Source organism: Contarinia nasturtii, unplaced genomic scaffold, assembly GCF_009176525.2.
Source record: "Contarinia nasturtii isolate CC-2019 unplaced genomic scaffold, AAFC_CNas_1.1 Cnas_scaffold_1905, whole genome shotgun sequence".
Taxonomy (NCBI): Eukaryota; Metazoa; Arthropoda; class Insecta; order Diptera; family Cecidomyiidae; genus Contarinia; species Contarinia nasturtii.
Genome location: NW_022199235.1, coordinates 103,191 through 119,596, shown reverse-complemented (window position 1 = coordinate 119,596; position 16,406 = coordinate 103,191). Strand labels below are relative to the sequence as shown.

The 16,406-nt window shown below is 40.0% G+C and overlaps 2 protein-coding genes across 2 annotated transcripts; both read right to left on the bottom strand.

The window, feature by feature from the left end:
* Positions 1 to 772: 772 nt before the first annotated feature.
* LOC116347466 (linear gramicidin synthase subunit C-like) lies at positions 773 to 8,725 on the bottom strand. Its single transcript, XM_031778051.1, has one exon. The coding sequence runs from the start codon at positions 8,534 to 8,536 to the stop codon at positions 872 to 874; it is 7,665 nt and encodes a 2,554-aa protein (XP_031633911.1). The 5' UTR covers positions 8,537 to 8,725; the 3' UTR covers positions 773 to 871.
* LOC116347467 (linear gramicidin synthase subunit B-like) lies at positions 8,725 to 14,397 on the bottom strand. Its single transcript, XM_031778053.1, has 2 exons — positions 14,345 to 14,397; positions 8,725 to 12,353 (listed from the first exon to the last, which is right to left on the bottom strand). Exon 2 carries the CDS (start codon positions 12,316 to 12,318, stop codon positions 8,737 to 8,739), a length of 3,582 nt encoding a protein of 1,193 aa, XP_031633913.1. The 5' UTR covers positions 12,319 to 12,353; positions 14,345 to 14,397; the 3' UTR covers positions 8,725 to 8,736.
* Between the last annotated feature and the right edge of the window lie 2,009 nt (positions 14,398 to 16,406).

Sequence of the window (16,406 nt, the reverse complement as noted above, 5' to 3'; positions counted from 1 at the left end):
TATAATACTCTTTTCAAAGAGTGTACAATCTCTTCTCACTCTTTTGCATCAAACACAGTACAGTTGTTGTGTATGTATAGTATACAAGGAAGGAGTGGGAACTGAATATACGTGTTTTATGCAAAAGAGTGAGAAGAGTGTGAGAAGAGAGTGAGAAGAGAGTCGAATAAAACTATACGAAGAGAGTGAGAAGAGACAGTGTACACTCTTCGAATAGAGTATTATACTGACTTGGGATACTGTAAATATAAAAATGGTCTGATATAAATTTTCAGTGACGCGTTCACTCAAATATGTACAAAATGTTATTATTGCGTCGCCTCTAAAATGCAAACACAAAATGATTTACATGTCTAAAAGTTATGTTTCACTCTGAAAAAAAAATCTGCTGTTTTTTAATCTAAAGTAATTATTTTCAATTTTATTTATTTGTAATATGTCCATAAAAAATAATAAGTCGCTGCAAGTATATACAATTTTAAATAAATGGGAGAACGGTTTAGTATTTTTACAAAGAGTTTATGTTTCCAAATTTTTTAGCGGCGAAAGAGGCGACGCAATAATAACATTTTGTACATATTCGAGCGAACGCGTCACTGAAAATTTATATCAGACCATTTTTAGATTTACAGTATTGCGTCACACTGGGAACTTCGAAAGAAGTGTTTTTGACTTATACATGGATCTCAAATTTGATGATACTATCTTATTCTACGTTCAATTACCTTTCCAATGGTGTATAAAACACCATAATTTATTATGAAACACTAAATAAATTAACAATGACAATATTTATTGAATAAAAATATTTTCACATTTTCATTTTTTAGAATTACAATTATATTTTATAGATGTTCTCCTTCTGGTAGTTTCAGTTAATACATGTGTCACATGACAGAAGAGACTGAGTTACCAGTCTTCCCAATAAATTTCGATTTCTCGCATCTGCAATTATTGTCGTATGATTACAATTTATAGGAGTGACATGCAAGTTTGGAAGATTGTACATTTCCCATCCATTTTTTGGACAATTAAAACATTCCAAGGCACTATTACTATATTTTTGAAGACATTTATCCAAGTACTCATTACCAATAAGTGACCTGCCTATTTCCGTTGCCTTAAATAGGTTGACTGTAGTTGATATTGGATTTATATTGTATAATTCGCATATCGTTTTGTAGTGAATTCGTTGTTTCAATAACAATACTTCCCAATCGATATCTTCATTTTTCAAATCAACATTCTTTTGTTTAACTTCGTCGATAGCTTCATTTAGAGACAATTTCAAGACTCGTTCCCACCACTTTGTATCATTTAATGATTTGAAAAATGGAAATTTCCTTGCGATAAAGGTTAAAAACATCTCGGTTTCATTATATGGAATAGATACGCAAGGGGGATACGTATCAATTAAACCCGTAAACGAAACAGGATAGCCACTCTTTGTGAGTTGATTTGCTATTTCATAGGCTAGAATACCTCCAGAAGAGTAACCAGCTACAGCGCAAGGGCCATTCGGCTGTACTTTCTTTATTAGCGAAATCATTGTATTGGCCATTTCTTCAATGGATGATGGCTGCTCTTTTTCTGGCGGCGACCACGGTAACACATAAACAGGTACCTTTTTATCAATCTCGTGTGCAAATTCAAAACCATAAGAAATATTGCCATCACCACTGGGAAGAAGAAATATAGGTGCTTGATCACCATAGCGACGAGCTGGTATAGCAACATCTGAATACATATTGTCGTAAGAATTGGTAATTTTTTCTGATAAGTCCTTGAGTATTGGAAAGGAGAATATTGCCTGAGGACTGACGCTTATATCATAAAGCTTTTTGATAAGGTTCGTGAAACGCATGACTAACAGCGAGTGGCCACCCAACTCAAAGAAATTGTCATTTCGGCTGATTCGCTCAATACCCAACAGTTCACTCCAAATCAATGCAACTTTTTCTTCGACTTCACCCTGTGGAGATTCATATAATTGACGCGCGAATGCTTCATCCTCTGGAGACGGTAATGCATGCTTATCTAACTTGCAATTTGGTGTGAGTGGTAATGATGATAGACAAACATAAGCTGCCGGCACCATATAATCAGGCAATAAAGATGCTAAATATGTACGTAGATTGTTAGCGAGTGACGCATTTGGATCTGCCACTACATAGGCTATCAAACGGGTATCAATCCCATTTTTCCATGGCTGTACAACCGCTTCGCGCACCAATGGATGCTCCGTTAAACGGGCCTCAATTTCGCCAGGCTCAATTCGGAAACCACGGATTTTTACCTGTTGATCAGTGCGTCCTAAATATACTAAATTCCCATCAGGTAGATAGCGTGCCAGATCACCAGTTCGGTACATGCGTGCTGTTGGATACTCATTAAATGGATCAGGAAGAAATCGGTCTGCGGTAAGTTCGGGTCGATTGAGATAGCCACGGGCTACACCAGCTCCACCAATATACAGTTCTCCTTCGGCTCCTAATGGCACTGGCTCTCCTTGTGCATCTAGCAAGTAAATTTGGGTATTTGATAGAGGACGACCAATTGGTATCGAATAACTTAAGAAATCCACAGGACACTGCCAAGTTGTTGCAGTGATTGTCGTCTCGGTAGGGCCGTAGACATTAACAACGTTCGTATGAATGGTAGCATTTTTTAGTAAGGATAACGATGGTGTTTCTCCACCAAAACTTAGCGTCTGCATTCCTCTTAAGTCAGCTAGATTTTGTGTTTTTGCAAACAGTGCTGGCGTAATAGTTGAATGACTTATATTTTTAGTACGAATGTAACTAAGCAAAGAAACATCTTTTTGACGTGTCTCTTCATTCGGCAAACATAGACGGGCTCCACTCGTTAAAGCCATTACAATATCGCCCATACTGGCATCAAATGCACAGGAAGCAAAGAGCATAACACGACTAGTATATGTTACTCCCAAAAGTGATGACACAGCACAGCCAAGATTAATAACAGATTGATGCTCTACCATCACTCCTTTCGGAATTCCAGTCGAACCGGAGGTGTAAATTACATAAGCCAAATGGGCAAGAGTAAGTCCTAGTTTGTCGGGATCTGTATTTTTGAACGAAAAAACATCAGGTAACGGTTCATCCAAATCAACAATTGGCACCTGATGATGGACTCCAAGTGCTTTTGGGATAGTGGAATCTGCCAGCAGACACAATGGTTTGGCATCCTGTAGAATATGTGTCAGACGTTGGCTGGAGTAGATCGGATCGAGAGGAACATAGGCGCCACCGGATTTTAGAATTCCCAAAAGAGCTACGAGCATTTTTGTGCTGCGCTTAACGCAAACTGCGATGCAATCATCTGGCCTAACACCTCTTGCAATCAGATAGTGTGCTAGTTGATTTGAATGCTTGTTGAGTTCTTGGTAGCTTAAAGCTTCTCCTTCACATTCCACGGCAATTGCTCGCCCATCACGTTCTACTTGTTTCTCGAATAACTCGTGAATGCAACGAACTGGTGAATAATTAATTGTCGTCTGGTTCCAGCTATGCAACAACATCTTACGTTCCTCCAGTGTCATCACTGTTAATGAACGCACCGATTTCTCTGGTGTGTTTGCTAATGCATCAGCAAGTGAGATAAGCGCCTGTTGCATATAACCACAAATCCGTGCAGCTGATATTGGCGACAACACTTGGGCTGTTAGAGCCAGCGCATCGCTGTCGTCATCAACTGACAAGTTTATTGGATAATTTGTTCGCCCCTCAGCGCCCAGGAATGTGACCCCATGCATCGACGTAGAGACCTCCATGCTCGGCTGATTATGACGATAATTTAGTAGCGCATTGAAAAGTGGCAAAGTTGCTGGCACACCGCTACAACGTTGTGCCAACGCAAGCGATGCATGTTCATGTTCTAGCAATGCACTCAAACGTGAGTGAGTATGACGCACGGCACTCTCTACCGTTCTCTCATCGATATCCAGCCTAATTGGTAGCGTGTTTATCAATAGTCCCATTGTACTTTCGTTCTCTCCGGAATGTAGACGACCGAATAGTACGGTGCCGAAGACAACTATCTTGTGTCCACTGGCTTTAGCAAGTACTTGTGCCCAAGCCAAATGACAAAGGCTGGCTAAGCTAACATGTAAATGACGAGCGTGCTCCCGTAACTGATTACTAAGCTCATGTGGTAACTTCAGGTGCATTTCATCAATCGAGGTCCCGTTGCCATGAACGTCGCTCAGACCAAATGGAAGGGTCGGTGTATCAACGTCAGCAAGTATACCTTCGAAGAATTGAGTATGTTCGGCTTGGCCAACACCGAAACGAGCTTGGGCAACTACATGGCGGAATGGTGTGGGTGTGGTCAACTGATCACACTCTCCGTCGATTATGGCATGAATTTCTGCATTCAGCCTTTTTAGTGTTGTATTGTCATCAATTAAATGGTGCATGAGAATCACTGCCATCCAATCTCCTTTAGAAGTTTGAGCAGCAAACACACGCAGCAAAGGTGCTTGGGTTAGGTCTAGTTTGTAGTGACGTGGATTATATCGGTTATTCAATTGTTCTAGAACCGGCTCATTGGTTTCATCCAGTGTGACCTCGGTGAGTATCGAAGGAACTCGACGCAAAACAATTTGTGCCGGTTCACTGAGTCCTTCCCAGATGAAGGCGGTCCGATAAATATCGTGTCGTTCAATCGCCTGTTGCAAAGCGGCTGCATAACGTTTAAGTGCCTCTCGGTCACTAAAATGTAGACGACTAACTAACAAGTACGAATCGCCACGCTCAGCCATCATATGATGAAACAAGATGCCTTCTTGTAATGGTGCTAACCCATAAATATCTTGAATATTGGATATTCCACCAGGCACCTGTGCTACTAGCAAATCAATCTCTGATTGAGATAGGCTGATAAGAGGTAACATATCCGGAGTAATCTTTGTGGTGTCTACATTAATCAGATTGGCTGGAATACTGAACGATTGGTGTTTGACGAGAGTTTTAGCTAGTGCAGTCAAAGATGGTGTATCAAATATTTTCTTGACACTGGAATCTATTCCGGCTTTCTGTAACTTTGCTAGCATTCGTACAATCAGCAACGAATGCCCGCCCAACGCAAAGAAATTGTCATTTCGGCTGATTCGCTCAATACCCAGCAATTCATTCCAAATTGCGGCCAGTTTTACTTCCATCTCACCATTTGGAGCTTCATACAATTGACGGACGAATGCTTCATCGTCTGGAGTGGGTAATGCACGCCTATCCAATTTTCCATTGGGTGTGATTGGTAAAGAAGATAAACAAACAAAAGCTGCTGGCACCATATAATCAGGCAGTAAAGATAGTAGATAAGTGCGTAGATTTTGAGCTAGTGATGGATCTACGGGATCAGCCACAACATAAGCGACGAGTTGGGCATCAGTATTTGGTTTGTTTTTCCATAATTGTACCACAGCCTTACGCACCAAAGGATGTTCAACTAACCGGGCCTCAATTTCACTGGGCTCGATTCGGAAGCCGCGAATTTTTATTTGTTGGTCGGTACGTCCCATATAAACGAGATTGCCATCAGGTAAATAGCGTGCCTGATCACCGGTGCGATACATGCGTGCCACTGTATTTTCACTAAATGGATCCGGTATGAACCGTTCGGCGGTATGTTCAGGTTGGTTGAGGTAGCCGCGCGCAACACCAACACCAGCAATATACAACTCTCCCTCGGCACCCAATGGAACCGGTTCGCCTTGTGAATCAAGCAGGTAAATCTGTGTATTGGCTATTGGACGACCAATGGGTATCGAATGGAAGGTAAAATTGTCCGAAAATGACCAAGTAGTAACAGCAATGGTTGTCTCCGTTGGACCATAACCATTATAAACTTTAGTGTGGTTTGAGGCAGTTTGTAGCAATGATAGCGAAGGCGTTTCACCACCAAAAATCAACACTTCCAAATTAGTTAAATCACTTAGATTTTGTGTGTCTTGGAATAAGGCCGGCGGCAAAAGAGCATGGGTAATCTTTTCTGCGTTCATGTATCCAGTCAAGAAAGTGTCTGTTTGACGATCTTCATCGTTTGGTATGCAAAGGCAGGCTCCACTTGTTAAAGCCATTGAGATTTCCAATATGCTTGTATCAAAAGAACAAGAAGCAAACTGTAACAGACGACTCCTATGAGTTATTTCATAAATTGAAATTTGACTATGAACTAAATTGAGCAGAGATTGATGCTCGATCATCACCCCTTTCGGTCTTCCGGTAGAGCCAGAAGTGTAGATAACATAAGCCAGATGCCCAGAATTGAGTCCAAACTTAACCGGATCTGGACTATTCTCTAGCAGGCCATCAGGTAGTGGCTGGTCCAAATTCACCTCTGATACATGATGAGTTCCAAGTGCTTTCTGACCATTAGAATCGGTCAACACACACAATGGATTGGCGTCATGCAACATATAATTAATCCGTTGACTTGAATAAGCAGGATCGAGTGGTACATAAGCAGCTCCAGCTTTTAGAATTCCCAATATAGCAATGATCATTTTTGTACTGCGTTTAACGCAAAGTGCGATGCGATCATCTGGCTTAACACCATTTGCGATCAAGTAATGTGCCAATTGGTTTGCTTGTGCGTTCAGTTCAGCATAGTTCATTGTTTCTCCCTCACACTCCACGGCAATTGATCGCCCATCGCGTTCTACTTGTGCCTCAAATAATTGATGAAGGCAACAAACAGGTGGATAATTGACTGTTGTCTCGTTCCAGCTATACAATAGCATCTCTCGTTCTTCTTGTGGTATCACTGTCAAAGTCTGCACCGGTTTCTCTGGTGCGTTTGTTAATGCATCCGCAAGTGTGAATAGAGCTTGTTGCATATAACTACAAATCCGCGACGCTGATATTGGTGAGAACACTTGGGATGTTAAATACAGTGCCTCATTGTCATCATCAACTGACAAAGTTATTGGATAATTTGTTCGCCCTTCAGCGCCAAGAAAAGTGACCCCATCAATCGACGTAGTGACTTCCATGCTCGGCTGTTTATGACGATAGTTCAAAAGTGCATTGAAAAGTGACAACTGTTCTGATACTCCGCTACAACGTTGTGCCAACGCAAGAGATGCATGTTCGTGTGCCAGTAAGCTACTCAAACGTGAGTGAGTATGACGTACGGCACTCTCTACCGTTCTCTCATCGATATCCAGCCTAATTGGTAGCGTGTTTATCAATAGTCCCATTGTACTGTCATTCTCTCCAGAATGTAAACGACCGAATAGTACGGTGCCGAAGACAACTGTCTTGTGTCCACTGGCTTTAGCCAGTACTTGCGCCCAAGCCAAATGGAAAAGGCTCGCCAAGCTAACATGTAAATGACGTGCATGCGCCCGCAATTGATTATTAAGCTCCTGTGGTAACTTCAGGTGCATTTCATCGATCCTAGTTCCATCGTCATGAACGTCGCTCAGACCAAACGGGAGGGTGGGTGTATCAACGTCAGCAAGCATGTCTTCGAAAAACTTAGTATGTTCGGCTTGGCTAACTCCTAGACGAGCTTGAGCCACTAGATGGCGGAATGGTGTGGGTGTTGTCAACTTCTCACTCTGTCCATCGATAATGGCCTTCACTTCTATATTCAGTCGTTCTTGTGTTGTATGGTCACCAATTATGTGATGCATCAGTTGCAATACTATCCAATCTCCTTTAGACGTTGGAGCGGCCAATAAACGCATCAAGGGTGCTTGTTTTAAATCTAAACGGTAGTGACGTGGGTTGAATCGGCAATTTAATTGATCTAGAACATGGTCATCAGTATCATCCAGCATGACATCGGTGAGTAGCGATGGAACTTGGCGCAAGACGACTTGTGCTGGTTCACTGAGTCCTTCCCAAATGAAGGCAGTACGCAAAATATCATGTCGTTCAATCACCTGTTGCAGCGCGATTGCGTAGTTATCAAGTGTCGCACGGTCATTAAATTGTAAATTACCCATTATTAAGTACGGATCGCCTTGTTCGGCCATCAAATGATGAAATAAGATGCCTTGCTGCAATGATGCTAACCCGTAGATATCTTGGATATTAGCTATACCGCCTGGCATTTGTTTGACCAGCACATCAATCTCTGTCTGAGACAGATCGATAAGCGGCAACATTTCTGGAGTTATAACTGTGCTTTCGACGGTAATCAGATTGGGTGGAGTTCTGATTGCCGTATAATGGCTCAGAGTCTCAGCTAGTACGGCTAATGAGGGTGCATCAAATACTTCCCGAACGTTGGTATCCAGTTCAATTTGTCGCAACTGTGAAAGCATCTTTACGATTAGGAGAGAATGCCCGCCCAATGCAAAGAAATTATCATTTCGGCTGATTTGCTCAATACCCAACAGCTCACTCCAGATTGCGGCCAGTTTTTCTTCCATTTCACCCCGCGGTTCTTCATATAATTGACGGGCAAATGCTTCAACGTCCGGTGCTGGAAGTGCTTGCCGATCTAGTTTGCCATTTGGCGTAAGTGGCAAAGACGATAAACAAACAAAAGCTGCTGGAACCATATAATGAGGAAGTAAAGATACTAGATAAGTGCGTAGATTTTGAGCTAGTGATGCATCTGGATCGGCTACTACAAAGGCCACCAGACGGGTATTAATATCGGGACCGTCCTTCCATGGTTGTACAACCGCCTCGCGCACCGAAGGATGTTCTATTAAACGGGCCTCAATTTCGCCGGGCTCAATTCGGAAGCTGCGTATTTTTACCTGTTGATCAGTGCGTCCCAGATATACCAGATTTCCATCATGTCTGGTGTAATCTTCTTGCAATTTTTGGAAATCATATTGGGTGGAATAATGATTTTCTGGTATTTGCCAATAATCTTAGCTAGTGCGGCTAATGAGGGATTACCAAATACTTCTTGAACAGTGGCCTCTAATCCGAGTTGCCGCAGTTGTGTTAGCATTCGTACAATCAGCAGAGAATGTCCGCCCAATTCAAAGAAATTATCGTTCCGACTAATACGTTCAATACTTAGCAGCTCACTCCATATTAACTCTAATTTTTCTTCAATTTCACCCTGCGGAGCTTCGTATGACTGACGAGCAAATGCTTCATCGCTAGGAGGCGGCAAGGCTGAACGATCTAGCTTACCGTTTGCTGTGATTGGCAAAGATGAAAGACACACATAAGCTGCCGGCACCATATAGTCAGGCAATATGTTAGTAAGATAGGTTCTTAAATTCTGAGCAAGCGATATATTCGAGTCAGCAACTACATATGCTATCAGACGAACGTTGGCTTCAGGACCGTCTGTCCATGCTTGTACAATGGCATCACGCACCAGTGGATGTTCAACGAGGAGCGCCTCAATTTCTCCAGGCTCAACTCGAAAACCGCGAATATTCATTTGGTGATCTATGCGACCTAAATAGACCAAATTGCCATCAGGTAGATAGCGTGCTCGATCACCAGTACGGAACATTTGTGCCGATGGATTCTCACTGAATGGATCCGGAAGAAAACGTTCCGCGGTAAGTTCCGGTCGATTTAAGTAGCCGCGAGCTATAACAGCGCCTCCAATATAAAGTTCTCCTTCGGCTCCAAAAGGAACCAGCTGGCCATGTGCGTCTAATAGGTAAATGCGAGAGTTGGAAATAGGACGCCCTATTGTTTCAAAAACATGATCCCCTGGTTTATATAGATGAAAAGTTGCATAAGTCGATTCAGTTGATCCATAGAGGTTATACAATTTTGTGATTTTTGTGTGAGTGAAGATACGATTGATTAGGCGTGCGTTTAGCGGCTCTCCTACGACACTGAGAGTACGAAGTGAAAATGGTAGAGTGCTCGCATTTAGTATTACATTCACGACAGAAGGTACAGTGTCCAGTAGGGAGAAGTTCAATGGTATTTTTGTAATAGCGAGTGGATTGGCAACGATATGTGTCGTCTTTCCCATTGACAACGGAGCAAAAGATTGAAAAACGGATGGATCAAAACCGACAGAAGTTGAAAACAATGTATGCTGGAAATCTTCAGTCGCGAACGTCTCCTTACACCAGTAAAGATAGTTTGTTACTTGCCGATGTTCGACTAATACCCCTTTTGGTACTCCGGTCGTTCCGGAGGTATAAACTATATAGACCAAATGTGCCGAAGTAAGTCCCAGTTTGGCTGGGTCAGCATTGCAGGTCGAAAGATTGTCTGGCAACGCTTCATCCAAATCGAGCACTGGCACTTCATGATCTACAAGTGCTTTCTTACCAATGCAATCTACCAACAAACACCGTGGGTCTGCATCCACCAGAATATTTGTCAACCGTTGACTCGGATAAGCCGGGTCAAGAGGCACATAGGCACCGCCAGCTTTTAGAATACCCAAAATGGCAACGAGTAGTTTTGTACTGCGCTTAACGCAAAGTGCGACGGGATCATCTGGTTTGACTCCTTGTGCAATCAGAAAATGTGCTAGCCGGTTAGACTGTACATTGAGTTCTTCATAGCTTAAACTTTCATCACCACACTTCACGGCAATTGCTCGTCCATCGCGTTCCACTTGTGCCTCAAATAACTGATGAAGGCAGCGATCAGATGGATAATTAACATTCGTTTGGTTCCATATATGCAACAGCATTTCACGCTCTTCTGATGGCATCACTGTCAATGCCCGTACAGGTTGATGTGGTGTATCAGCCAATGCATCGACCAGCGATATCAGAGCTTGTTGCATATAGGCACATATTCGTACTGCTGAAATTGGCGACATCACCTGGGCTGTTAGATATAACGCTTCTTTGTTGTCGTCTACCGACATGGTTAATGGATGAATTGTTTGTGCTTCACTAGCGGACAGTTCAGTGATATTCTCAGTTTGGAAATTATGGCGGTAGTTCAGTAAAGCATTAAAAAGTGGTAGACCAGCAGGAACTCCACTACAACGTTGTGCCAAAGCAAGCGATGCGTGTTCGTGTGTCAGTAAAGCACTCAATCGAGAATGAACATTGCGCACAACATCATCGACTGCAGTGTCATCGATATCTAACCGAAATGGTAACGTATTGGTCAATATTTCCATGGCACTGTCATTTTCTTTTCCGGAGTAAAATTGTTGAAGTAACACAGTGCCAAAGACTATGTTTTCGTTTCCGTTCGTGTGGGCTAGTACTTGTGCCCAAGCCAAATGACACAAGCTAGCCAAACTGACACGGAAATGGCGTGCATGCATTCGTAACTGATTATTGAGTGCTTGTGGAATCTTTAGATTCGCTTCATCGATATTAGTTCCATCAAGTTGTATATCGTTCAGGCCAAATGCCAAGGTCGGCGTATCAATATCGGCTAGCATTCCGCTAAAGAACTGATTGTGCTCAGCTTGACTAACTCCTAAACGAGCTTGAGCCACTACATGGCGGAATGGTGTGGGCGTTGCCAACTGTTCATTCTCTCCGTTGATTATAGTCTGGACTTCTGAATACAGTCTCTGTACGGTCGAATGATCACCAATTATTTGATGCATCAACTGTATTGCCGTCCAGCCTCCTTCAGATGTTGGTGCCACAAATAGTTGCATTGGTGGTGCTTGTCTTAAGTCTAGGCGGTAGTGACGCGGACTAAAACGATTTTTTAATTTTTCTTGCACTGTCTCATCAGTATCATCCAGCGAAACTTCTGCAAGTAACGATGGAACCCGATGCAAAACGACTTGTGCGGGTTCGCTGAGTCCTTTCCATATAAATACGGTGCGTAAAATATCGCGTCGTTCAATAACGTGTTGCAAAGCAGCTGCATAACGTTCCAGTGCCGATCGGTCAATAAATTCTAAACAATTAACCAGCAAGTACGGATCGCCATGTTTGGCCGTTATATGATTGGATAAAATGGCTTGCTGTGACGGTGCCAATCCGTAGATATCTTGAATATTAGCTATACCACCCGGCACCTGGGCGACTAATTCATCAATCTCTTGCTGAGTTAAATCGATAAGTGGCAACATGTCCGGAGTAATCATTGTGCTGTCTTTAGTAATCAGATTGGATGGAATACCGGGTGTCTTGTAGTGAACGACGGTTTTTGCAAGAGCGGCCAAGTTGGGCGTGCCAAATACTTTCCCGAAGCAAGTGTCCAACCCGGCTTGTCGCAATTGTGTCAGCATTCGTACAATCAGAAGAGAATGACCGCCCAATGCAAAGAAATTGTCGCGCCGACTGATGCACTCAATGCCTAGCAGCTCACTCCAGATTGCAGCTAGTTTTTCTTCCATCTCTCCTTGCGGTGGCTCATATACGTTACCATTGGTCATCGTAAAGTTAACATTAGAAAGTTTCTCCATCTTACTTTGCATAGTTCTGGCTCTTTGTTGAATGTCTCAAGTAAAATCTATAAAAGTCAATTATTTCAGTCAGATGTGATTGTTAGTAATTCATGCATACTTTCATTCGCTGATAATACAAAAATTTCAAAATGTATCACCTCAACAGATGAATGCATTAATCTTCAAAATGACTTGGATCGTGTAGCGGATTATTATAGACGCAATTTATTAAAATTGAATGTAAACAAAACAAAGATCATATCATATCATCGGGGATTACTGCAATATGAATACAAATACAACATAGGCGGCATTGAAATCGAAAAAGTCTTTATAATAAGGGACTTGGGAGTGTTGCTTGATGTGCGAATGAATTTCAAGTCACACATTGAGCATGTCACGGCTAAAGCCAAAGCAAGACTGGCTTGGTTAAAGTTCTACGGCAAGGATTTCATCAATCCATGGACAATTAAACGCCTTTATTTCACATTTGTATTACCAATTATCGAATCTGGATCGGAAATATGGAATCCACACTACGACAATATGTGCAAAAGAATAGAGTCAATACAAAAACAATTTTTACTTCATGCCCTAAGGAGAATGAACTGGGATGGCATAGACTGAAAAAAGCAAAAAAAAAAATATGGGCATAGAATGCTGTTTCTACAAATGATTACGCTTGAGGAAAGACGCAAGATGGCGCAAGTGTCTTTCATCTTTAAAATTATTCATGGAGATATGAAGTCAACTCATATATCAAATAGTTTAAATTATTATAATTCAGCGAATAATACCCGTGCAATACCGTTTTTTAATATTCCAGTTACGGGAAACGATTACACAAAATATGAACCAATTCATTATATGCTTATTACATTCAATACAAAGAAAATGCCAAATTGTGATACTGATTTAATTGATTCAGAAGTAAATTTATCAACGGTAAAGCTGAGAATTGAGAAATATTTGAAACAAAATAGATGAATTGTAAACATAAAATAAAAAAGAACAAATTCTATCTCTTCCTAAACTACTTGATGTAAAAATTAAATTATATTTATTTGAATAATTTTAAATAAACCACCAAATCGAAGGAACGATGTTCGGTGCAGTTATAAGAGTAAAGTGTCATGTCTGGTGTGATGCCCATGGCCATCCATGGGAAAAATTCAATTTTTCTTCCAAAAGTGATATTTAATGTATTCTTAAACACTCAAAAATATCTATTGGGGGTATTTTGGGTATGAGAAAACCGAATATGACGTTAGTTTTGCGATACAATTCATTTTCGACACACTTTTCATACAAAAATTAAAAAAAAAATTGATTTTTGTATGGAAGCCATGCCTGTATGATATCGTAATGAGCTGAAACTTTGCACATGTTATTTTTTTCACACAAAAATAACATTCCGAGGGTTTAAAGAGATTTGAATGCATAATAGGGGTACCTATCGAACAAAAATTTTGGACTTTTCGCTTAAAAACGAAATTTTTTTATGGAAGGTACCACTCAATTGTATTGAAATTTCTCCAAACTTTCGGAATGTTAGCTTTTTGTGAAAAAAATAACATCTGCAAATTTTCGTATGATTATGATATCATTCAGGCATTGAAATGTCTATTAAACATTATTTGTATCGCAAAACTTATACCAAATTCAGTTTTCTCATGAATTCATAATTACGGTAATCTATTTGAATTCAATATATAGTACAATTGTTTTGTTTCACTGATTTATGTCATGTTTTATTCAAATTATATTTTTTAGTGTACATTTGACACTCGCTGATGATGGTGTTTCAGAAGAACACCGAAATGCATTCGATATAAATGAAAGTTTCTGAATTGTAAATTCGGTTGTTTTATTACAATTTTTGCGGTCAATAAGGTCATTTTAAAATTAGAATAATAATAAGACCACAAACAGACCTTAAACTTTTAGTGATTAAATTTTACTACTATTTATCTTAATTATAGTGGGTTTTAATAAAAAAAAGACCAATCTCTTACACAATTGTGATTTTTTTAAAATCTTAGTTATAAAAGATTACCTGAGTTTCCGAATTTTTAAAGCACTCAATTAAATTCAAAAAATAAAAATAAAAAATGATCACGATATTGGAAATTGAACAGTTGAATAAAATGAAAATAGCAGTTGAATAAAAACACCTTTAGATTCTTCAATCTGAAATGGTAATGAAGGTAAAGAATTTGCTCATTGCTTTTATACACTTTTTAAATTGAAGCTTTTTTCTTTATAACGTACGTATAATTGACCGTTGCACCATCAGTTTATTACTGAAAATGAACTTTTTTAATTTCATCAATAATCTTTATATTACTCACGTTTTTATCACATTATTAGCGTCTGCTCTCTTATTGTCATATCTTTAATATATATCAAATATGTCATATCCTACTTTTCCGCACACACCGAGTGTGTAAGTTAAAGTATTGGAATCGGTCGAACTGTTTTCTGGGTGTTTTCGGTGCGAGGAAACATGAATCTGCCATTTTTCCGATGTCCAAAAGTTCATCTTACGGATGTAAGACATTTTATTTTATATTTGATTCATAATGAGTGGAGTGTTTGGCAGGGGAAAAGGTATAGATCATTGACCGAGAAGGTGTTACCACCATTAAAACCTGCATCTTTTTTTACAATACTGTACAATTGCATTTTGGGCGAATTATTGCTTTAGTATATAGAATGTCATAAAAGATATTGAAAACACTAATAAATAAAACCTCGATAGAATGTTTAGGACGTAATTATATCGAATTTTATAATAAAAAATCATATATTAACAAATTCAGTAGTGTATGATGTTCTTTTTGTTTATTATCAAAATACTACTACTATTCACGATTGGTCTTAGAATAAAATTCATGTAATCAGAATACATACACATTATGGCACATAAATTTCATATTTTACTATGCATATTTTACTAATTTGATACTTCATAGTATGTAGATAAATGATTCTCAAAATGCACGGTGTTTTGATTGCGATCTGAGCCCCCGGCCAATTGTTTATCTACACGTTAATCCGTTGCTCAGTTTATTGACAAGGTTACATTGAATAAGTAAAGTTTGTGAGCACGTCTCAACAAGGTCGTGCGATAGATGAATGCGTTCGTTCATATCTCAACTGTTCATTTTACGGGATTCATCGAACCTTTGCCGATTACCACCTTTAAATTTTATTGCATATAAAACAGCAAGATGATAAAATTGTCTTGAATGAAATTTAATTGTATTATTATTTCGACAATTCCACACCAAATCGCCCAAAAATTGGATGATGTTAAATCAGTCGAAACTCTTGGGTCCAGACCACCCAAAAACTCGGTCACCAAGTACCAATGTGTTCAAACATGAACATACTTTCCCAAGAAGGGTTATTTTCACCGACTTAAAATTGGGGTTTCTGGAATGGAGATAACTCTTCGGGAGGTGACACTTAATCGATTGATATCATTATTATTTTTCTCCGATCTAACCAGGGCGGCTTCATTTTTTCTCGCTAAAAATTTGGCCCGAACCCGATTTGAGTACTTTGAAGTGACAAGACCCCTGGACGCCATCTCATATCCGATGTATTTTGCGATGCTTTATCGGTTCCATTGTTTTTGCCCCCATGGCCTCTGACCTTCTTCATCCCTTCGAGAATACTTTGGTTGTGAAAATTCCAACCACGATTTAAGGTCTTTGGAGTGGAATAACCCCAGGACCCTCTCATACCCGATGTATTTTTGGATGCTCTATCAATTGGCACAGTTGGTTTGAACCCTCTGACCACCCTCTCCACGGGGTTGTTCTGGTTTGAAACTTCTAGCCTCATGTGCACATGAGGCGGTAAGGGAAGGTATGAAACATGAACGTAACTTTTGTTAAACAAGTTCGGATTGGATTGTTCATTCGTTGTTCGTAAATAAATATGAAAATAATATGAAATGAAATGATTATTTTTATTAGTGGAATTTAAATTGGATTTAATTTATGCATTGTAACTGAGTATTCGCACACATTGTACAAATGTATCAAAATATCAAATTACCATGGTACAATTCGAAATTAGCATGGTACAATTAGATTCAGTGAGGTACA

Bases quoted from the DNA above. Each gene is read 5' to 3' on its own strand.
- LOC116347467 (XM_031778053.1), bottom strand. From the start codon at position 12,318: ATGCAAAGTAAGATGGAGAAACTTTCTAATGTTAACTTTACGATGACC.
- LOC116347466 (XM_031778051.1), bottom strand. From the start codon at position 8,536: ATGGTTCCAGCAGCTTTTGTTTGTTTATCGTCTTTGCCACTTACGCCA.